Source organism: Loxodonta africana, chromosome 12 (genome assembly GCF_030014295.1).
Source record: "Loxodonta africana isolate mLoxAfr1 chromosome 12, mLoxAfr1.hap2, whole genome shotgun sequence".
Classification (NCBI taxonomy): domain Eukaryota; kingdom Metazoa; phylum Chordata; class Mammalia; order Proboscidea; family Elephantidae; genus Loxodonta; species Loxodonta africana.
In genome coordinates, this window is record NC_087353.1 from 33,663,808 (window position 1) to 33,687,909 (window position 24,102).

Consider the following 24,102-nt stretch of genomic DNA (forward strand, 5'->3'; position numbering starts at 1 on the left):
GAGCCTTGTTTTTGCCAATGCCTTTAGTGCAGCTTGAACTTCTTCCTTCAATACCATCGGTTCTTGATCATATGCTACCTCCTGAAAACATGGAAGGTCGACCAATTCTTTTTGGTACAGTGACTCTGTGTATTCCTTCCATCTTCTTTTGGTGTTTCCTGCATTGTTCAATATTTTGCCCATAGAATCCTTGCAACTCAAGAATATTGCTACTCAAGGCTTGACTTTTTCCTTCGGTTTTTTCAGCTTGAGAAATTTCTTCCCTTTTGGTTTCCTAACTCCAGGTCTTTGCACATTTCATTATAATACTTAGTCTTCTCAAGTTGCCCTTTGAAATCTTCTGTTCAGCTTTCTTACTTCATCATTTCCTCCCTTCATTTTAGCTACTCTACGTTCAAAAACAAGTTTCAGAATTTCTTCTGACATCCATTTTTGTCTTTTCTTTCTTTCCTGTCTTTTTAATGACTTTTTGCTTTCTTTGTGTATAATATCCTTGATGTCATTCCACAACTCGTCTGGTGTTTGGTCATTAGTGTTCAGTGTATCAAATCTGTTTTTGAGATGATCTCCACATTCAGGTGGTATATGCTCAAGGTCGTATATTGCCTCTAGTGGACTTGTTTTAATTTTCTTCAGCTTCAACTTGAACTTGCATATGAGCAATTGATGGTCTGTCCCGCAGTCAGCCACTTGCCTTGTTCTGACACATGATATTGAGCTTTTCCATCATCTTTTTCCACAGATGTAATCAATTTGATTCTTCATATTCCATCTAGTGAGGTCCACATGTATAGTCACCATTTATGTAATTCTATATGCTGGTGATTCCAAAGTCTGTATGTGGAGCTCAAATGTCTTTACTGAGCTCCTGATATAGATTTGGGAATTACCAGCATATAGAGGTACTTGACCCATAGGTCCCATTTCCAGCTAGATATTTCTAATTCGGCTTCTGACAGGATATCAGTTGCATCATATTCAAAGCTGAACTTGTCATCTTCCCTCTAAACCAGCTGCTCTCCCTCTGTAGTCCCTATTTCAATTAAGGGAACCCCTCACCTACCTTTCTTCTTTTGTTTTCCTCGCTTCCCATATCCAGTCAATCACTAAGTACTCATGGTTTCACCTCCTGGCACGTTCTAGTGTCTGCGCACTCCTCTCTACACCTGGCCCTCTTCTGTTGCAGCCCATTATCATCTCCCACCTCTATCATTGTAACAGACTCCTAACTGGTCTCCCTGTCTCCAGTCATGCCTCCTTTCTGTCCATTTTCCACACTGGAGTCAGAGTGATTCTTCTAATGCACTAACCTTATCTTTCCTTTTAAAATCCTTTGCCTTCAGAAGAAGTCCAAACTTTCTAAAGTGGTTTACAAGGCTCGTCATGGCCCGACCCCTGAAAATCTCTCCACAGCTATCCCTCACTAATTTCCTATGCCCTTTACCACACTGAACATCTTTCAGTTCCTTTAAACGTATTCTTTTTCTTCCAGACCGTTACGCTTGCTTTTCCCTTTGCCTGGAACATTCCTATTTTTTTGACTAGATAACTCTGACATAGCCTTCAGATATCAGTTTAAGTATCACTTTCCTCAGAAAGCTTTCCGTAACTATCACAGACTGCATGACATACATCCTCTAATTTAGCGTTCACTTCACTGTTATTGCTTGCTCAATTGTATGCCTTTCCTGCAAGCTATAAGCTCTCAAAGTTCAGGGGCCCTGTATCTCACTCAACATACCTGATACATATTATGCAATTAAATACTAATTTTGAATGAATAAAGGAATGTGTATCATTGAAAATAGAGCTCTCAATATGAGGCTGCATTTTTTTAACCATAAGATTACATGCTTTACTTACTGAGCCGTTGTTGTCATTAGGTGCCGTCAAGTCAATTTTGAGTCACAGCGGGCCCATGTGACAGAGTAGAACTGCCCATGGGATTTTCTGGGTTGTAATCTTTATGGGAGCAGGTCACCAAGTCTTTCCTCCCGCAGAGCTGCTGGGTGGGTTCAAACCACCAACCTTTCGGTTAGCAGCCAAGTGCTTAATCACACCCACTGAAATAGCTAACACAAATTGATATGTTCACTGGTATATTTCCTGGGAAAAATGTTTATTTTCTAAGGACGATTTCTCTAGAGCTAGTATTTCTTCATTCTCAAAACAAAGAAATACAAGAACAACCTAACAACAATTAACTAGACAGTAGGTATTAAGTCTCAATGCAGAAAGACACAGGATAATTTAGTAAATGTGGAAAGTAATTACTTAGTGAGTCTAGGCTAGTTTAAAAATAGGTAATCAAGAAACCCCCAGATTCACTGTGGCCCGAATTATCTGAATAGTTGTCCAGCCTGGCCAAATCCTGCAGGTACAGTCTCAACTTTCTCTTTCAGATTGGCTAAGTGTATAGATCTGGCTGAATTACCTGCCACTGAACAGCTTGACTGGCCTCTTTGGAGAAGGAACAATAAACTTCAGTTGCCCAGCCTTCAGGGCAACACGAGCCTCCAGGCCTGACTCGTGGAAGAAGTTGGTGTTCATTTGGACCCCACTCCTAGCGAAGTCTGGAATGATGATGCCCACATTTGTCACAAACTCCACTGACACAGAGGGCTTTGCCACCAGTTCAGCCTGCATCTATAAGCCAGAAAACAACTTCTTCAGCTTTGTTAAATACCCAGCGCCCAACAGTCAGATCATCCACCCTTTCTAGTCCCGGGATGACTCGCACCTCAGGAAGCATTATTATGATTTGTTTGGAGGAAGAAAAGCCAAGTTCTCAGTTCCCTAAGCCAGGCTACACTGACACCCAGGACTAAGAAGTACCCAAGTGACCTTTAAGCATAACAGAATGAAAAGATGAAAGGAATTATCTTTTATTGAGAGACAAACTGAGTTTTTAGCCCTGCCACACTGAAGCTAGTGAGGCAGACCATCGTAGGGGAACCTTAACACTTTTAATAACAATTAACAAGGTGATCAAAATGATGATGCACTTTGTCTTGAACTAGAAACACATTTAAAAATTGCACCAGAAACCCATCCTGGAGGAAAAGAACAACATGCAGAATCAAAAAAGTGAACAACGTCTTACACTGGCTACTTCAAGTTTCACTCCAGCCTTCATCCCAGGAGTGATGACTCCAGATGAAGATACTTGCAATTGCAATCCAGCTCCGGTGGGGAGCTCAAAGGCAGTGTCCATGAAGATGTAGTGAAGAAACAAGTCATTCTTTGAGCCTTTACTTATGGCTTCTCCGATCTGTAGATTCAAGCAGGAAGAATGACTAAAAGTAAGCCTCATTGAAGTGGATTTTGCTAAATGCAACCCCCCGTAATTGAACAATAATTCTTCTTTATCCAGAGGGAAGGGACTAGCATATTTTGATTAGCTGAAGAGTTTGACAGGCCAAGATTAATGATTACTGATTTCAATGAACTGAAATATGAGAAGCTGCTCTGAACAGAATATACAACTTTTAATTGGTGATTCAGAAGGCACTTAAAAACATTGCTGAACCTCAGAGATTTACGAATTTTAAGTGTCATTGTTTAATCATTTTGGCTGAGTCCAGATACAAGTGAGATCTTACTGAAAAAAAGAATTTTTTTTTCAGTAAGTATATTCTATTATCGAGAAACCAATTTTTTGAAACCAAGGAGCTATTGAGATGATGTACATAATCGTATGCATCCATTTTTTAATAACATTTCATAACTTAAGATCTATTTTCATACATAATATGAGATCTGTGTTCTCAAAGCCAACATTATTATTTAACAGGTCTCAGGACCTATGTTTGGATATTTTCTTTCTTACTAATAAATTAATAACAATAAAAATTATAGTTAATATTGGAGAGTGGATTACAGTTCACCAAATACTTTCTTTCATAATTATTGTTACCATTTCAATATAAAAAGGAACCTGCAGCACATGTAGGGGAAAGCTCACTTAATGTTGTTTTCCAGATAAACGAATGCTCTTAAGAGGCATACCTCATTATGAATAGCCTAATTTCTAGATGCTTCCAATTCACTGTGACCCAATCATTTTTTTTTTTTTTTTTCACTAAAATTCAAAACAAAACTGCCTCTTGGAAAGAAGTACAGGACTTTCTCTGATTTGTGTGTCTGGAATCTTAAGGGGATCTGGGAGACCTAGAAAGAGCACTGGCTAATCTCATTGATCCTCTGTTGCAGCCTGGTCTGCTTACCATCCGGGGGACCCCCTGCAGAATGTGAATGCCACTGAGCAGCAGCCTTCCCAGGAACTGTAGGTCATTGAGCTTGACAAACCCAAGCTCCTCTCCCAACATGCGAAGGTAGGCTCTGGCTTCTGGGACTTCTTTGGACTTCAAATCTTTGATCAGCTTCTCAACATTGAGCATAATTCCATTTACCATGTCCTAGGAATTTGAAAAATAAAATACCTGGTAAGATGTCAGCCCATAAAACAATTTTAGATTCCTGTTGTGGGTGGGGCCTGTCTCCTGCAACCATAATGGGCCTAAACACAAACATCCAAGGTAGGGATACAGGGCAGGCATTGTTGTTATCATTACATGCTGTCAAGTTGGTTACAAGTCATAGCAACCCTATGTACAACAGAATGAAACACTGCCCAGTCCAGCACCATCCTCACAATCATTGCTATGTTTGAGCCCACTGTTACAGTCAATGTGTCAGTTCTTGTCATTGAGGGTCTTCCTCTACTTTACCATGTATGATGCCCTTCTCCAGGGACTGGTCCCTCCTGGTAACATGTCCAAAGTATGTGAGATGAAGTCTCGCCATCCTTGCTCTCTAAGGAGCATTTTGGCTGTACTTGTTCTAAGACAGGTTTGTTCTTTCTCCATTTTTGAATTATCTTCAGCAAAATTTTACTTGCATGTGATATTGTTCGATAATTTCCACATTCCATTGGATCACCTTTCTTTGGAATGGGCACAAATATGGGTCTTTTCCAATCAGTCGACCAGGTAGCTATCTTCCAAATTTCTTGGCATAGACAAGTGAACTCTTTGAGTATTGAATCGTTTGTTGAAACATCTCATTCGGTCATTTGTCGATTGCTGGAGCCCTGTTTTTCACCAGTGCCTTCAGCACAGTTTGGACTTCTTTCTTCAGTATCATTTGTTCTTGATCATATGCTACCTCCTGAAATGGTTGAATGTTGGCCAATCTTTTTGGTATAGGGCAGACATTGAAAGATAATTCTTCCCAATTGAGATGAAAAACCAAGGTCTTGCCAGGGATAATGGTGCTTCCAAAACTTGTCTTAACTTGAATTAATGTAGGAATAGCAAGGTGTATATCACCTTTCTAGGATTCAAGAATCCTAGGGCTCCCCAAAATTTAAGATCCTCTGTTCACCCCGTTTATCCCTCTCCTTTGTCTAGAGAAGAATACCAGGGGTTCCTTGAGAAAATATAGCTGCTATATACGTTGGTCAAAGGCTTAAAAAGATACTTGCTCTTAAGCAAAGGTCTAGAGGTAAGAAGAATACCAGACTGTGGCCTAGGCATTGAGAAAGAAGAGGTTAACAGACCCAAAACAAATCAAAGACTCTCAGCCTCGAGTTGAGGTAAGTAAGTTAGAAGATGGAGGTGGGGTTACCTGTGAGCATCTAGGAATAAATTAAAGCCATGCTTCTCAAAGCTGAGTGTGCTTACAAATCACCTGGGGATCTTGTTAAAATGCAGACTCTGATTCAGTGGGTGGGAAGTGGGGCCTGGGAGCCTGCATTTCTAACAAACTCCAACTCGATGCTCATAACTAGGCCACACTGAGAAGTTTCAGATTATATATAATATTTTCTCTTCTAAAGTGGAGAGTTCAGACCAATTTCAAGGTGGATTTTCCTCCCTTTAGCTAGTGCACTGATGAGAGAGCCAAAGAAAGTGGTTAATAATAAGAAGAATATAAATTAAAAAATTATAACAGTATCTACTTATTGAATAATCAGTACCAGTACCAGGCACTGTCATGGATTGAATTGTGTCCCCCCAAAATATCTGTCAACTTGGCTAGGTCATGATTCCCAGTATTGTATGCTTGTCTACCATTTTGTCTTCTGGTGTGATTTCCCTGTGTGTTGTAAATCCTATCTCTATGATGACATGAGGTGAATTAGTGGCAGTTATATTGATGAGATCTTCCAGACTAGATAGTGTCTTCAGCCAATCTCTTCTGAGATATAAAAGAGAGAAGCAAGCAGGGAGACATGGGGACCTCATACCACCAAGAAAGCAGCTCCGGGAGCAGAGCGTATCATTTGGACCTGAAGTTCCTGCGCTTAGATGCTCCCAGACCAAGGGAAGATTGATGACAAGGACCTTTCTTCAGAGCTGACAGAGAGAGAAAGCCTGCCCCTGGAGCTGGAGCCCTGAATTTGGACTTGCAGCCTACTTGGCTGTGAGAGAATAAGTTTCTCTTTGTTAAGCCATCCGATTGCGGTATTTCTGTTATAGCAGCACTAGATGACTAAGACAGGCACTGTGTTTAGCACTTTACACACCTTATTTCATTTAATCTTTATAATAATTTTGTGAGATATATATTATTATCACTCTGGGGATGCGGAAGTGGATACATATAATATTAGGTAACTTGTCCAGGTTTGCACAGCTTGGAAGTCACTTAAGTTAGAATTCAAATTCATGCCCCAAAGCTCACACTCTTAATCGATGTTCTAGAATGCCTCTAATGAGTCTGGTTCCAGGACATATTGAATCAGCGTGCCCAAAGCTGCAGTGGTTAGTGGCCCTCACCCACATTAAAAAAAAATTTCCAAACCTGTTGCCTGGGAGTCGATTCCAACTCATGGTGACTCCCTATGTTACAGAGTAGAACTGCTCCATGGGGTTTTCTTGCTGTAATCTTTACAGAAAATCACCAGGCCTTTCTTCTGTGGCACCGCTGGGTGGGTTTAAACCACCAACCTTTAGGTTAGTAGTTGATCACAAACGATTTGTGCCTTCCAGGAGCCCATAGGGCTGATTAATAACATCCACAGCTATAAGAGCTCTGCTGCTAAACAAAAGGTTGACAGTTTGCATCCCCAGCTGCTGTTTGGAAACCCTATAGGGCAGCTCTACTCTGTTCTATAGGGTCATTAAGAGTCTGAATCAACTCAATGGCAATGGGTTAATTATCATTATTATTTCTCAGTAACATCAGATAGTACCTTGGTGATTTCTAGGCATAGGTAAGAATGTCTTTGCATTGAGAACCAAAACTTTCCTTGAGAGGATAATTAACAAATACTTACCTGTGCATGTTTATCATCTTTGGTGTAGCCAAAGTGATCCACCAAGACCCTGGAAACCTGATCAGGAACTCGGCCATCAACCCAGTATAAAGCCTTGTTGACACTGTCTGGGAAGAATCCTTGCTTCCCAAAGAGAGCTTCCAATGTTGGTTCAAAGCCCTTTCCTTCCAAACCAATCTGAGATCAGAGCAGAAAAGCAGGCAAGGAAATTCCATCAGGTTTCTTTGTTGTATGTCAGCCTCCCATTTCTCTCTTTACGTCCATTGAATTAAACAAGTAGTTATGAATACTACAGGGCAGGAACTGAGCTTAGTACTTCATAGAAGTTGTCTTATTTAAATCTCACTGGAATTTTGAAAGGCAGAACTTACACTTTTACAAAAGAGAAAAGCTGAAGTTCAGAGAGGATAAAAAATGAAACCAAGGATACAGAGTTGGGAGTGAATTTAGGGTTTAGACCAGATCTGACACACCATCAGTGGATTTGAGGGCTTCGAAGTTCAGATATCTGTATTTACATTTATCCTAAGGAACCATGCTTCAGATGACCCCTAGGAGGGGCAGAGGAGAGTAACGCAGGTGGGGGGAAGAAGGCCTCAAAGCGATGGTACAAACTGCTTGATGATTCTTATTCCTCCCCCAGGCTGGCTCACCAATCCCCTGCCTTCCTACTTATGGTCTTGTACAGAACAGGTTAAAGGATTCAGTATCACACATACCTCGAAGAGATCAGCTGGGGAAAATCCAAAGACAGTGAGGGTGGTTTTCAGCATGCTTTCTCTAGGAAGGTAATTATTTGGATCAAATATAAGATTCCCTTCGATTTTGGCTGAGATTGGGTCAAGTGATAGAAGGGAAACAGATTTGGAAAAGTGATAGTTCCGGGAAAATTTTTTGAAATCCATGATGGTTGGAAGTTGAGATCCTTTTAGAGCTTCTTCCAGTAATGTTTTCAGACTAGATGAAAAGAAGTAGCATATTTTGAGTTGACACACCATGCCATTTATCCATTGTCTCTCTTACCCTGAGGGAATGTGGATTTCTATTTGCTACCAAACTATTTGGGTTCATTTTCCCCAAGACTTTGGCTCAGAGAATGCTACAAATTTGCACAAGTGCTTGCTACAGAAGAAAGCACACTCCATAATAAGCAAGTAATGGCTGTAGCAGAATGGAGCCTTGAAATTCCAACCCAGGGCCTTTGTGGCAGGTGGGGGAAAATGAGTCTTACTTACTCTTGGATATACAATTCTTCTGAGTTTAAGATGTTGGCAATGTGGGAAGCCACAAAATTCTTCACTTGGTCATTCTGTTCCCATGGGAGAAGTTGGACAATTCTGTTAACATCTGCCTGGGAAGGCCCCCTCATCAGCATGAGATAGGCAGCCAATCTCTTATCCACTGGAGAGGCACCATCGAAGAAAGCCTGAAGAAGGGCTTCCTGGATCTGTAGCCAAAAGAGGGGACTATTGTACTATCACCGTCCTTTGGTCAGAACACCAAACATGCTTGGCAAACACTGGCATGGCCTGCTGGCTTTTCCTTATGTGTAAGTCTAATTTCTCCCCAATAAGTGTTTTGATCTGGTGCTGAATCTTCTTTCCAGCGTTCTCCAGAGCAACCAGATCAAGGGAGGGCTTCTGGAGGACACTTACCAAATACATGTGGAATTAAATCACATTAAAATACACAAGTTATGGCCAAGTTATGACTAGTTTGGGGATCTGCTGCTAAGTGAAAGTAAAGTTGTTTTAGCATACATTATTTCAATTTGAAGATAAAGTTTTGCAGGATTAGTGAGAATTTGGGGCTAATAAACAGCATTGTTTTCAAAGAGTCATTGCCACTTAAAGTAGGACCAGGCCGACTACCCTAGTTTGGGGATATTGGGGAAAGTCAGGAATGTTCTCTCAAGGTAAGAGTGATGATCAATCTGGTAAGAGAACAGCATGCAGGTAGACCTCATATTCTGCATGTTGGAGTAGCAGCAAGGTCAAATATTTCTCTCATGTGAACATATTACTTGGCAATCAAATCCATAAACCCATTGCCATTGAGCTGATTCCAACTCATAGCAATCCTACAGGACAGGCCAGAACTGGCCCATAGGGTTTCCAAGAAGTGGCTAGTGGATTCAAACTACTGATCTTTTGGTTAGCAGCTGAGTTCTTAACCACTGTGGCACCAGGGCTCCAGTCAAGACTACAGACTTGTTGAATTTTGCAACTAATAAACAGTAGGATAAAGTCATGAGTCAAAAGCGACTTGATGGCAACAGCTTTTTCAGAATAAAGTCAGTAGAATCATGACATTTAGAACTTTGTAACCGGATAGACTCCAAATCCTTATTAATCTGAATAAATGTCTCACTTTCAGACCTCCTGTGGACTTTACCTCTTCGTTAGATCCCATTTTCCTCAGGGCCTGGATAGCAGCTTTCTGAATTAGCAGTGATGGCTCTGTACTTTCGATGCATTTCAGGACTGAAGACGACAGTCTTGGGCTCACCTGCTCCATGGTTCTACCCATATTTCCAATGACCTGCATTGAAGAAAAGAGACAAGCTGGCATCAGGGTGCAGAAAGAGGGGGGAAGGGTGTTCAGAGAAAGTATTTCTGAAATGAAATGTATTATACAAAATAGTGAAAGTACCCTCAGAATCAAGTAGGTGTGATCTTTGTCCCCAGTGCAGTCATTGTGAATCTGTGCCAACAGGTAATCCTCAATATCCAACAGGATCTGTGTCCTCTGTGGGGCTATCTTATGATAACTATAGAATAAGGGAAGAGAGTTAGGACTCAGCAAGCCTAGCGAAGTTTCTCTTAAAATCTAAACTTGTGTTTGCTGATTTCGTATTTCATGCCATTACTCTCAAAAGGATCAGTAGGAAAATAAAACTGTAAGCACAAGAGTTTAAAAGTGGAGGGAGAGGTATAATTTTAATACAAAGATGTGGGATCTTCCTCAGCCCCTACAGGAGAAGTACAGTATAAATCCACTCACTTGTTGACCACATGGCTCAGGGCATATAAGGTGGCCCGGCTCTGCTGCTCCTTTGCTGTGTTGAAGATCTCCCGCACCCTCTCTTCCGGGGGCTCTGGAATCAGGGCCATCAGGTAGGTTATGATATCTATCAAAAGGGGGTGGGCTTCCTTACTTTTCAGCCACTGGAGGATGTGATTGTAACACTGGGGCTGCCCGCACTGAACCAAGGCTTGTAAAGTGATGGGGCTGAGAAGAAAAGAGCAGAAAGTTACACGGACCACCTTCAAGGCAAACTATCCTTTGCTCATGGCGTTCCCTCACTCACTATCCAAATCCAAACATCTTTCAAAACCCAACTCAGATTTCTAGAACCATGAAGCTTTCCCTTCCTGAGTTCCTTCTCTGATCCTCAGAGCTCTTAGAGACTTGAAGTGAAGACAAATCATGCTATTATTTATTTGCCTGAGTGCTTTCTCCACCTAACCTATAAGCTCCTGCAGGGCTCAGACTTCTTTTTCTCTCAAACTTCCCAGAGTACCCACAATGGAGCTAGGAATTAGAAGAAGCCCATCAAAATGTAAGGACTGTGGTTCCAATTTTTAGATACTACCATTTTTCCTCCTATTTCCCCCCTTTTTTAACACACACGTACATAGCTGCCTTGAATGCAGTGTGTATGTATGTTTCCCAAAGAACTCTAAGCTGTCTGAGGCAAGGCACCTTGGCTGATATTTTTGTATCCAGCAAATGTTAACTGATTGACTGATAAATGTGAAATTTAAATGGTGCCTGAAAATGAAGATTCTCTTTTTGGCCAAGGTTTGAAAGTTCAGTCACAGTTACCATAGGCTATATGAGATATCGAGCTGCAACATTAAAGAAATACCTGGACACCTCGATCAGCCTTGGCAAGAGGGAAGTGACAGCCTCATTGCTGAGGCCTCTCAGCTCAGTAACCAGCTTACTGAAGAGGTTAGCTCTCTGGGCATTCTGCTCAGAAACCGACAGATTTTCCAAGTCCTGAAGGGTCTTCAAAACGGCCTCTGCCTGCTTTGGAGGTGACGTGGACTTGGTGCTCTCAAAGGCAAGGCCCACCTCCTCGGCACCTGGAAGAAGGAAGTGTATCTTAGGAGTTCTTGTTTACCTCTGCATCTCAACCACATCTTAGTACACTGGAATCTGGTCATTGGGGAGATATCATCAGAGAGGAAAAGAGTAAAAACTATCCTATTATGTGCCCTGTGCTAGGTGTTTGACTAAATTTTTTTCACTGAATCATCAAATACTCCTGCTGGTTCGTGGCATTCCCGAGTTTAAAAATGATCAAACCAAAACCAAACCCATTGCCATCAAGTCAATTTTGACTCATAGCAACCCTTTAGGACAGAGTAGAACTGCTCTGTTTAAAGATAAGGGAACCAATTTAACCTGCCCAAGAACACCCCGGGGCTAAGGGGCAGAGTCAAGTTTGTCTGAATCCAGTATCAGGTTACTTCTTTGCTAGAAGAAACTGGTGAGGAGGGGCTGGGGCTGCTGCTGACTTGGCTACAGCTGAGGCTGAGACTCATTGAACTTCACCAACAGTTTCCTCTAATCAGAGCTACTGGCAGATGTGAGGAGGGATATACTCCTGTGTTCTCTTCATCACCCTGCTCTGAGACATGCTGTGGAGGGTGTGAAAGTCAACATGGAAGTGTGGTGTAATGGAAGAGACCTGACTTAGCTTAGACCTTGGAGCTAATTCTGCACCGCCTCTAATAGTCCGTGACCTTGAATAAATCGCTTCTCCTTTCTATGTATAATTTTCCCCTCTGTAGAACAGTTATAAAAGCACATGTTCCTATACAACCTGACATCACAGGTTGCCATGCTATACAATGAGGTAATGCATAAGAAAGAGATTTGATGGGCTTCAGTACAAGACAAATGCAGGGGGGTTAGGGTTGACTAGAGATCTTTAAAGATCCTTCCATCTCTCAAGACTGACTCCTGAGATTATTATCTGGCCTGACTCTAAAGGCCCTTTTCCACTTGCCCACCATAACTAGGCCCCAGGCTGCTCTATGGGGCCCTGTGACTTTATCATGGGGTGTATGATGTTGTCAGTCTACTAAATGGGTCACATTAGACTTAGGACACCACTTCCTAGTCAGATGTTCCGCTTCTGAAAACCTTGGAAGCTATGAGAAACTATGCCCCTTTTTTACCCCCTTGCCACTTGATGTTTTGAAATGAATAAGCTTTCTCATTAAAGGTAGCTCAGCAGCGAGAACACCAGAATACACTTAACTCATTCATCAGTGGACAGTTAACAACGCCCAGCCAAGAGCTAAGCCATGCTTGCTACATCGTGGGTACATCTCCCAGCTTCGGCAGTCGTGTGGACATAAAGGCCTACCTTCACCAAAGAAGCGACTGTTGATCTTAGATGTGTTTCCAAATTTCAAAGACTGTGTAACATGTGCCATCATTCCATATTTATTCCTGGTAACAAAGGAAGCAAGTCATATCACTGATGGGCAGCCCCCCTGGTTTCCGCAGCACGTTCTTCTTTTCATGTTGAATGTTTCCGCCTTCTGTTTCTACCCAAATCCAGCCCACATTTCAACACACAGTTAAATCCAGCTGTTTCAGACTCCTCTAATGAAGACCACTCAGCCTTCCTGGCCACACTAGTCATCCCTTCATCAGAAGGATGTGTACCTTCTCTCCACTGGTCTGGAGTGCCCAGAGGGTAGGGACTGGCACTGTGCATTGAAATCCTTTTGTATGTCCCATAGCACAGTGCCCAGAATATAGCAGATACTCAATTAATATGAGTTGATTGATCAGTTTTCAAAATGAAAACTGAGTACTCATATCTCCAGTCCAAATCTCAAATTGTCCATCAACCCTTTTCTAACCAGGGCAGCCGGTAATGATCCCCAACTTTTTGCTGATCTATAGCCCTTAAAGTCTAGGTCTGGGATATCTTTGGTTGATCTTGAATTGATTTGAATGCATAAGGCTTTTCTGCCAAATTGCCTGTGAGCCTTGGAAGAGGAATAGCACTGGGGTCTGCCTTGTACCTCTTTGTAGCCCCATTGCTAGTTGGAACGGTTCACATCGACCCCCTAAATGATGAGTCAAGAGTGCAGCAGGTGACCTACTTGTAGGAGAAAGGCAGGAAGAGGTGTTGCTCTTTGCAGGTGGCTTCTGACACATGCTTCCTCTTGGGGTCCAAGGTGTACTGGCAGGACTGACTGCTGCTGATCAGAGTGGACAAGGGGCGGATCTGTGCATGAGATGGGGTAAAAGTATTTTAATCAGTCCTTGTGGCTTGGACCTGAGTCTTCTTTTATACCTTCAAGGGAGCCTGGTACCACTTGATAAAAACCAAAAAACCCGTTGCTGTCAAGTTGATTCTGACTTATAGTGACCCTACAGGACAGAGTAAAACTGCACCATAGGGTTTCTAAGGAGTGGCTGGTGGATTCGAACTGTTGATGCTTTTGATCTTAATATCTGGCATTTAGACAAGGGGATGCAACAACTCAGCTGTCCAACATCTAAATTAAGGTATAGAATCTTTTTACTTTGTCTCAATGGACCTCCTATCCTGCACAAAGTATACATACACCTTGTATCCAACACATAATACCTCACACACTGTTGTCAGTTGTTGTTGAGTCAAGTCTGACTCATGGCAACCCCACGTGTGTCAGAGTAGAACTGTGCTCCACAGGGTTTTCAGTGGCTGTGAGTCAGAATCAACTTAATGTCAACAGGTTTTTGGTGACCTTTTGGAAGCACACCACCAGCCTGTCTTCCGAGGTGCCTCTGGGTGGGTTCAAGCCACCAACCTTCTGTCTCGTAGTCGAGTGCTTGACCATTTGTGCCACCTAGGCCTAGGGACTCCTCTCACACAGCATCAATTACTTTTTCTTGCCTAGAAGTCCTTTCTCATGTATCTCTTCCATTTACACATCCTTTGTGCTGCAGGGTCGCTACAAATCAGAATCAACCTGATGGCAATGGGTTTGGTTTGGGCTTTGTGTTTTTCGGGAGCCCTGGTGGTGCAGTGGTTAAAGCGCTTGGCTGCTAACCAAAAGATTGGTGTTTCAAACTCACCAGCTACTCTGCAGGAGAAAATAGTCTGCAAAGATTTATGGCCTTGGAAACCCTGTGAGGAAGTTCTACCCTGTCCCATAGAGTTGCTATGAGTTGGAATCAACTCGATGGCAGTGGGTTTGGTTTGTGTGTGTGTGTGTGTGTGTGTGTTTCAGGTCCATGCTCCACATCCTCCATGAGATTTTAGGCCCAGTGAGCTATGTGACTAGTACTTTCTCCTTCCTAGGGCTGCTCATCTGCACTGCTCAGTTTATCGATTTCTTGGGGTACGCCCTATGTCGTCCTTTATTGGCACTTGTATAAACCTTGTTCCTGCATTAGACTGTTAGCATCTTGAGGGGCAGGTCCATGGCTCATCTGCCACAGTCCTCCCTCAGTACTGCCAAGAGAGGGGCTGAGCACACCACAGGTGCTCAGAAAAGATGCTCAAGTCAGCTGTCCTTGTGGTCATTGGACTCCCTGTTTTCAGCCCCAAGGACAACGGCCAGGAACACTGCTGGGAATGGCAGTGATTGCTCAAGTCCTTCATGTTTACTGAGACTACCTGTGGCTTATGTCCTGGAAGATGTTACAAGAGTAGTGTTTGAGCAAGCTTAGGTCATATGGTTCTCCAAGACCTTAGTTAACAGAGGATAAGTTCAGTACTGAGGGGATGGCCTGGGCAGGAGGCAGCGGGGCCAGACTTTGGTCCAGGTCATAACTGGGATGGAAGGACATGAAGTTGGTACACTTTGGCTTAGTCAGTGCCACTTTATGGGACCGAGGGAGAGGAGAGGGAAATACTTATCTCGAGATGTCCTCTGAGGCCAGAGGTTGGAGCTGGGGACTTCCGGTCCTTGCACAGGAAGAAGCAGTAGGTATGGTCACTGTCCTGTGTCAAGCCCCAGAGCCTTCCACAGTGATTACTCTCAAGTGAGACCAAAGGGTTTATTGCCAGTGACAGAAAGACAGAAAGAAGGACAAGAGCATTGGACTATGAGTCTGGAACCTGACCCTGGTCCTGGCTCAATTAGTAATGGGCCATATGACCTTGACAGTCCTTCACTGTCCAGTCCTCTGTCAGGCTGGCTAGGTTATTCTCTGAGATTACTACTATCTGGAACAGTGTTTCGGTAATAAAGAGGATACTGTTTATTGCGAATAATAATGCTGATGTGAGACTTACCATGCCTTTGACGAAAGCAAGTGGGCTAACGCCTGTGCTGATGGGCTTGAAGTGATCACACTTCTGCAGGTTCCTTTCAATGGATATCTCTGTTGCCACATTTCCTGTCCTTGTTTGAACAGTTAAGTCGCTGGAGCAGTTTCCGTATACAGTATCCTACAGGAGCAGAAGATACAACCAGGTACACTCAATGGTGGGGAAACAAGCCATAGTGCTTTGGGAGAGCTGGGAAAGGAGCTTGGGAGAAAAGGCAGAAGCAACACAGGATTTGCAAGGGTGCTTCTTCTGTGGGGTGTGGGCATTGCTGATACTTGGATAGTCAGAGCTGGGAGAGAGAAAACCAGTTAATGGTGGTACTCAGGCTGGAGGCTGGGCACACCTGTCTAGCCTCTAGAAGCCAGCCAACTCTGACTTTCTGTTTGTGCTCTCAGAGCATTTTCTGTCTTGCTTATTACAGCATGTGAGCCATTCTGCTTTGTGTTCTATGTATCTAGGCTCTCCCCCTGGCCCTGAGGACTCCCTGAGGAAAGGTCTGCAGAGGTGTCTCTGTATTCTCCAGGAATAGTCTAGTACAGAACCCAGATCGCAGTAAGGGCTCGAAAACATCTGTGGGACTGAAGAAAATGAAATTCTCTCTAAGGCTGAAACGTGAAGTTCTTAAAAGAGGCTGGCACCATATTCAATTACTTTTGGTGTTTAAAATACATGGACACAGGCTTTACTGCATTATACCTCATGGTAAGAGGAGAACAAATCAAACAAAAGCAGGGAGCAGGGTGGTCAGAACTCCCCAGTAACTACTTTTAAATCACATACAACCTGATTACCCTGCTAGGGGTGAACTGTCAGTAAGCCCTAGGGGCAACACTTTCTTAGCCTTGGTGGTAGTTACAGGTGGAACCAGAGGAAACCTGGGTGATCCGGCCACTGGTATTCCATACCAGTGTACCCCAGGTGGAAGGTCTCCTGTGTAACCAGCCATGTAGCTAAGCCAATGATCCACTTTATGCACATAGTGGGGCTGGTCTTGAATACATGAAGAAGATGAGTTTAAAAACCACTATTATGAGTTTTCCAAACTCTCACCAGAAACAACACTTGTTTGGCCTCTCGTGTCTCCGGAGGAACCAGAAGGGCAGAAATGATACCCCTCTTGATGTTCAGGATGTGTTTGGGTTCCTCCTTCTCTGGGTAAAGTAAAACCTGCTCCCCTTCAGGAGTGGTTAGCCTGAGCTCGTACCTGCCCCGAGAGAGAGAAAGCATGGTCACAGAGGGGTGAGACAAGACAGACGAAGGAAAGTGTGCATAAAACGATCTTCTTCATATAAAACAATGACAAAATCTTTATATTTACATGTTCATACCCACACACATATAGGTGCCTGTTGGAAGATTGTTGGAAGTAAGCTGGGGTGGCTTCGCAGGCTCTTTCTTACTTATTGTTCTTTTTACACCATTTCTTTGTAAACATACATACATTTTCAAAAGAGTATACAAATATATATATATATATATATAAATATTTGTTGGCATTTTAAAATTTCTTTTCTTTTTTGGCATGGCTTGTCCATTCCATCTCCTGTGTCCTCCACCCATGCCAGTCCCTGCCCTCATTCTCCCACAGCAGCACATTCCACCAGAACCCAACACCCAGGACCACCAGACACCAGTCTCGTTTAATCCTTGAAACAAGAATTCACTTGCTTACACAAACTACTTCCCCTTTCCTGTCTCAATGAGTTTAAAACATGTGATCTTTCAGAAACACGTTTAATTGCTAATTAAGGAAACTTAACTAGGAGGGTAAGCCACACTTTCCTCATTTTGATAGTTGTGGAAACTCAGACACAGAGGGCAATTCCCTGATCCATGGTGAATACAGAATACCAAGGCTCATACTTATATACACACCTAATATGAACACACACATTCACACCTCGGTGGACACGCAAATACACACATACACATTCACGAAATAAGCAGTGGTGCCCAGAGCTCAGACACTTAAGTAGATGTTCCCACGCCTTACTTGGACATGGCAGCAGCAAACTCGTCAGAGTTCTTGGTCTTCTTTAGCAAGGCCTTGCCCTCAGGGTCGAAGCCATACACCTCTTTCAGGGTGCACTGGCTCGTCTTCAGGATGAAGCTACAGAGTTGAGGGACCTCCAGCTCAACCTGAGAGTAGAGGGAAGCAGCACACTGAAACTCTCCAACAAGAACTCAGATTCCCGCTAATCCCAGGGCTTACTCTCTAATCAGGACAACAAGGGAGATGCTGCTGAGAGCACAGCTGTCTGTTTCCCAACATCATATGCCTCCTCAACAGGCTTCCACGAACCAAGCCAGACTTAGCCCCACTTTTGGCCCTTTCCACATTCTGGAATACCAGTTTTTTTAAGTGGACCCCAACACATGTGAAGGAGGATGTCTTTTTATTGGTTCTAAATTTGCCCAGTTTACTTTGAAAGAGATGTTATTGGTTAGATGAAATGAAGACCAGGGGAAAGAGTTAAAAAAAAACATATGGGGCAGGAAGAAGGCTATCCTTGTTTTCAACAGCAAACGTTTTCTTAGCATCACCCCCCTCCCCAAAACAAAACCAAAGAAAAACTCGTTTGTATCCATCACGGCCTGTTAGAGCTTTGCACCTAGCTGAAATTTAAACAGATCCCTAATTGCTACCCAGTGCTGTTCAATGATCTTTCTGTGATGATGAAAATGTTCTATATCTGCACTGTCCAATACGGTAGCCGCTAGCCACACATGGCTATTGAGTATTTGAAATATGGCTGGGGTGACTAAGAAATTTATTTTTAAATTTCATTTAGTTTAAATAGCCACATGCACAGTGCAGGCAATGGGATCCTATAAAGAAGAGGGCAACTTCTTAGCCATATCCTTGCCTTCTCTTCCCCACACCAACCCTAGTAGCAGCCTTGACATCTTCTCCATATGCATATGGATGTAAGTACAGCCAGTCTTAATAATAAGTAGATACTTTTATTTTAGGACAAACTATATTTTAAAATTTTTCTTTTTGTTTGCAGCAACTGATTCTGTTTGACTTAGGTTATAAAAATTGCATACCACAGTGCCTTCCTGAGATGCCCACCTTCCTTAGCCCACCCACTGGGCTTCTCCCATCACATTCAAATCTACCATTGTGTAGTCTTGCCATTTTAGGGCATGTATTTTTTTTATTCCAATTGTAGCTTTGAAGCTAATGGCAAAACAAATTTCAATGGTGACGTTTTCTGTGGCTGACAACTTCTCAGCAACATAGCTGATTTACAAAGTGAGGGCTGATCCCAGAACAACAATCGTGGCCTGTGCTAGGTTTGTCAGCACACAGCCTCTTGGAGGGTCTGGGGCACATGGCCAAGCAGGGCTGGGGAAGGCTGCAGGCTCTAGTTTACTCCAGCACCCCCTTGTACCTCGCATTTGATCTTGGTGGCACTTCTCGAATCAGCGGTCCCAGGGATTCCACTGGAACTCTCAGCCTCATATTTGTAAAAGTACTTCCTGAGGTGTTTGAATCGAGTTGCATCTTCTAAAATGAGGAGAAATTGGTCAGCCAGTCAGCCACATAAAAGAAATAACTCTCCCAAGCACAGGCAATTCTGGTCAGAAAGGAGCGGTGGCAGACATAACCAAAAACGGTAACTAGACTCAAATTATTCTTAATTGACTTCACATTATATTTAATTCTTTTTTATAGGTTTAACTTCTCTGTTATATTTTTGGAGCCCTACTTAATGGCACAGTGGTTTAGAGTTATGGCTGCAAACCAAAAGGTCAGCAGTTCGAATCTACCAGCCACTCCTTGGAAACCCTGTGGGGCAGTTCTGCTCTTGCTCTGTCCTATAGGGTTGCTATGAGTCGGAATCAACTCGATGGCAATTTTTTTTTTTTAATGTTTTTGCTGAGGCTAAAGCCCTAGTGGCGCAGTGGTTAAAAGCTTGGCTGCTAACCAAAAGGTCGGCAGTTTGAACCCACCAGCCCCTCCATGGGAGAAAGATGTGAAAGTCTGCTTTCATAAAGATTCCCAAAAAAAGAAAAACCATTGAGTCAATTCCGACTTATATTGACCCTACAGGACAGAGTAGAATTGCCTCATAGGGTTTCCAAGGAGCAGCTGGTGGATTCAAGCTGCTGACCTCTTGGTTAACAGCCAAGATCTTAAGTACTGTGCCACCAGAGCTCCTTGGTTGAAACCCTACAGGGTAGTTTCACTCTGTCCTACAGGCTCGCTATGACTCGGCACACAACAATGTTTAAATTAACTGGCATTCCTTGAATATGCCATCTGTGGCGCAGAGAAGAGAATGTCAATGAACTGGTTTCAGAAAATCTATGGGAAGAGGCTCTCTCAAAAACTAAGACTTGACAGCATTAAGCAAAATGGTATGTTACCTCTACTGCCTTTTTTGGCTTGAAAACATAGTTCGGTGACTTTTTTTTTTATTCTACCAAATACTTGAGGCAAAATTCACTAAGGGTGAGGGTTATCTGAATGGCTTGAGAAGCCAACAGAAATAAGTTTCTGCAGATTTCTACTGTGCTCCAGAGGAATTTTCTGAACAAGTTTGAGGGAAAAAGGGCAAAGAACATCTAGAGCCGAAACTCAGATGCAGTGATACCACAAGCCCACCAGATGGCAGTGCTACCCCATGAGAGGCCAACCCCGGCCCTTTCAGGAGAGCACAGGGTACTTATCGCAAGGCCAGCTCTTTTGACCCTTAGGGGTCAGGTAAATATGAGGGGGTGGGGGTCTGGAGTCTTGCACAGAGGTTAAAGTCAGCATTTCCTCACCCTCATGCACTTCAAATCAATAATTAGTCACTGATAAACAGGATGGTTATGCTCACTTTAAAGTGTCCATGAGTCAACAGAGCTACTGTCTTATCTTCCCCCTGCCCCCCAGACTCAGCTTTAGGGGCAGAACAAAAGGTCAGGAGGAAGACAGTTGAGATCCTTTGGGGGTGGGCAGAATGCAAGGGACTTGCTTCCTGTGGGGTCAGACCACTTGCACACCCCTACAGCATCCCAGCGCTGTAGAGTGGAGGACCGTTAGTGAGTGGAGGTGCAGAAGGATGAGCTCGTGCGGGGCAGGGGGACCCTTCCATGCCCACTGGGGAAACGCCTTACTTGAACAGCTGGGGCCAACGTTTTCCAACAATTGGTATTCTGTAAGAAAAGAAGAAAGAACACTGTAGGTTTTCCCAGCCTTCTCAGATGGACCCCTAGGGTCTGGCAGGGAGGATCACTGCCTGATCTTTTTACAAGAGAATCAGGCTCTGGGAATCCACTATCCAGCCCTTTCACCCCACCACCCCGAGTCTGGAGGAGCCACCGAGTTGGTACTGCTCCCTTTTTCCTGGTCCCTGTGGAAGTCCAGGTCAGAGGCTGTCCTCCCTCTGACTAGGGCTAAGCCGCCCCGTCTAATGTCCCTGCCACTGGTTGCCAGCCACCGCTGTTAAACCCATTCCTCCCGTTGGACCAATCCCTCCAGCCTCACCCCAGGCGCCCTCAAGCCCGCCTCGGAGCCGGTGATGAGGGGCTGCCCGGGCTGGGGAAGGGTGTCCCATCCCAACACACGCAGAGCGGAGTCAACCCACCACCCCTCACTCACCGGCCGAGGCGCCACCGGCGAGAAGCAGCAGCAGCAGCAGCGCGGGCCTCGGCGGCCCCATGGCGGACCCGGTGGAAGGGGGCGGCTGCCTCACCGCGGCCTCGGCCTCGCAGGATCCGGGGCTCCTTAGGGACAGGCGCTCAAGCAGGCTCTCCGCCCCGCTGGCCTGATGATGGAAATGCGCTGCCGGCTTGTGCGCCCTATTTATATAAGGGCTGGTCCTAGGGTCACAGAACCCTGGCTTAAAGAGCTGCGCGCGAATTGCAAAAGGTCCAAAGGGCAGGGTCCCCGGCCTGGGCCTGTTTGCTTTTCCACACAAGGCCTGTCTCCAAGAGATGAGGAGGGGGCCAGGTGAGGGGCTCCCCTCGGACTCAGCTTTTCTTTTGCTCTGGTCTTTCCCCAGGGGTCTTAGAGAGTGGGGGCCATGGAGGCAGTGGCCTTTGTACCTGAGAAGCCTGCCCTGTCTCCGGAGACTAACGGAAGATTAGGAACCAGGAGGAAAGCCTGGTGGTGGAGTGATTAAAATCTAAGGCTGCTAACCAAAGGTCGGCAGTTGGGATCCACCAGGAGCTCCTTGGAAACCCCATGGGGCAGTTCTACTCTGTCCTATAGGGTCTGACTATGAGTCGGAATCTACTGGAAGGCAACAGTTTTCTTTCTTTTCTAGGAAGTGGGAACAAAACTCAACCCTCCTCACTGTTCTTTGCTTGTAGCCATTTGGAAAGCCAGTCCTTTCTGTCTTTGTTGAGACATTTTACTGCCCTTTTCCATTTTGGTGGGCTGTGGATTTGCAATGGGCATCCCTAGTCCTGGTGAGTTTCTTGGGGGGGGTGGGCTATCTGCCCTGGATTCAGCCAATTGGGAGGTAGGAGAGAGAGGGGAACTGGGGGAGGTGTGGTGACTGACCCTCACTGCCCTGAGGGTTGGCTGTCCTAGTCATAGCAGAAGTTACATACCCAAAGGCTTCAAGAAACCCCAGTGAGGCAGGGCCTCTGGAGAAGACCAGTCTCCCAGGGCTCACCCCCTTGGGCTTGATTTTCTTGGAGCAAGGAGGAGAAGACTTTTCTCTAAATGAATGAGCTCCTCAGTTTCCGCCAGTGACGGGGAGGCCTGTGAGGAGAAGCAGAAAGATGGGCTGGACACAGCATTCCTTCGTAAGCATCGAAGACTCTTTGCCATGAATATTTCTTTTTTCTAGTACTTTTGCCAATTCTCTCTTTTTCTGCCCAAAAACCCATTGCCACCAAATGAATTCCAACTCATAGCGACCGTAAATCAGCAATAGTACCAAACCCAAACCAAACCCAGTGTCATCAAGTCGATTCCGACTCATTGTGACCCTATAGTACAGATAATTAAAAAGGACAATCAAAAAGGAAGACCAAAGAAGAACTGACACATTTAAATGGCGGCGTTGGAGAAGATTATTGAACATAGCATGGACTGCCAGAAGAAAGAACAAATCTCTCTTGAGGGAAGTACAGCCAGGATACTTCTTAGCAGCAGGGGTGATGAGACTTTGGATATGTCATCAGGAGAAAGCAATCCCTGGAGAAGGACACCATGCTTGATAAAGTAGAGAACCAGGTTGCTATGAGTCAGAGCTGACGTGACAGCACTTAACAACAACAACATAGATGTTTCAGTAAAATGGATTTTATTGTCCCAGAATCAATCATAGAGTCATTGATGGACTAGTACTGTACTAAGATGGGGTGGACAAATAAATGTCTGAGACTGGCCATGAGCTGCAAAGCCCTCCAACCTGGTTGAGTAGACGAGATGCATAGGCAAGAAACTCGTGCACTATCAAGGTAGAATATAGGCAAGTGTTGAATTGTGAGGTATTTAACTATTGGAGGAGTGCAAGGAAGGAGTGGGAGTTTGTTATAGAAGCAACTGAGGAAGAAGACCCAGAAAGTGGGACTAATGGAGAATATGATACAGGAAGCATTTGTTCCAGAAGTCAGCATTTGTTAGCTTTGTTTATAAAGTATACCCAGATGTAACAAAATAATTGTGAAGCTGTTTAAATCTTCTGGTGGCATGACTGATGGTCCCAAAAGGGTCATATTCTGTAACAGTAATACTGTATAAAACTCCCTGTTCCCTAAGTGGAGACTCACAAGATGACATTTGTCCTATCTTCTGAACTTGGGCCTCCATAGCTCATGCATGTACTATTGTCTTTAATCACAAACTCTTTGTGGGCAGCCTAGGGACCCCCTTCAGTGATCAGTTGCTTTGCACCCGTGGAATATTAATGTTAATAAAGATGGATATTACAGAGATCTCAAATCAAGACTGGTCATTGTTGTGTTGCTGAATGCCATAGAGTCAATTCCAACTCATAGTGACCCTAGTACGGAGTAGAACTGCTCCATAGGGTTTCTTAGGCTGTAATCTTTACAGAAGCAGACTGCCACTGAATTGTGAAAGGTTCAGGAAAAAATATTTACCTCAACCTGCATTTCTCTGGGAATTTCATTGGAGCTATTTTCTGTAGAATGGTTTTCTACAGGACTAGGTGTAATTAGTCTTTGAGGACATGGTTCTGCTGCCATGCATATTCACTTCAAGGAGAATGGGTGAGGATATTGAGGTAGAAAGAAAGCAAAAGGAGCTGGTTAGCTTCAATTTACAGGGACAAGTCCAAACTTCCTCTGTTGGATGACTGTTGTAGCCAGTATGGTATAGTATCAATAGAAAATATAATTTTTACAAATTGGGGAATCTAAAATTAATCTGATAACTAGGATGCAGGGAAAATTGTGGCATCGTTGGGTACCTCTGATTTGACTATTATCAACTCTGGAGGAGAAAGCCTATGACTTGGAAGCACTGAGTTCAGCTTCCTTTCTTTTCCTGATTCCCTTTGAAAAGTCATCCTGCTCCAAGCCTCAGGCAGCAGTGTTTATCTCCTACAGG

At 44.0% G+C, this 24,102-nt stretch overlaps 1 protein-coding gene across 1 annotated transcript in view; it reads right to left on the minus strand.

Moving 5' to 3' along the window:
• Positions 1 to 21,235, minus strand: part of LOC100665971 (apolipoprotein B-100) — a 37,609-nt gene extending 16,374 nt beyond the window's left edge. Inside the window, 18 exon segments of the mRNA XM_064294933.1 lie at positions 2,435 to 2,646; positions 3,104 to 3,271; positions 4,227 to 4,418; positions 7,283 to 7,459; positions 8,002 to 8,239; positions 8,518 to 8,729; positions 9,677 to 9,823; positions 9,935 to 10,052; positions 10,286 to 10,513; positions 11,154 to 11,373; positions 12,666 to 12,751; positions 13,417 to 13,541; positions 15,543 to 15,698; positions 16,629 to 16,782; positions 17,572 to 17,717; positions 18,977 to 19,092; positions 20,691 to 20,729; positions 21,175 to 21,235. Coding sequence (XP_064151003.1) covers positions 2,435 to 2,646; positions 3,104 to 3,271; positions 4,227 to 4,418; positions 7,283 to 7,459; positions 8,002 to 8,239; positions 8,518 to 8,729; positions 9,677 to 9,823; positions 9,935 to 10,052; positions 10,286 to 10,513; positions 11,154 to 11,373; positions 12,666 to 12,751; positions 13,417 to 13,541; positions 15,543 to 15,698; positions 16,629 to 16,782; positions 17,572 to 17,717; positions 18,977 to 19,092; positions 20,691 to 20,729; positions 21,175 to 21,235 — 2,795 coding nt within the window.
• Positions 21,236 to 24,102: the final 2,867 nt, after the last annotated feature.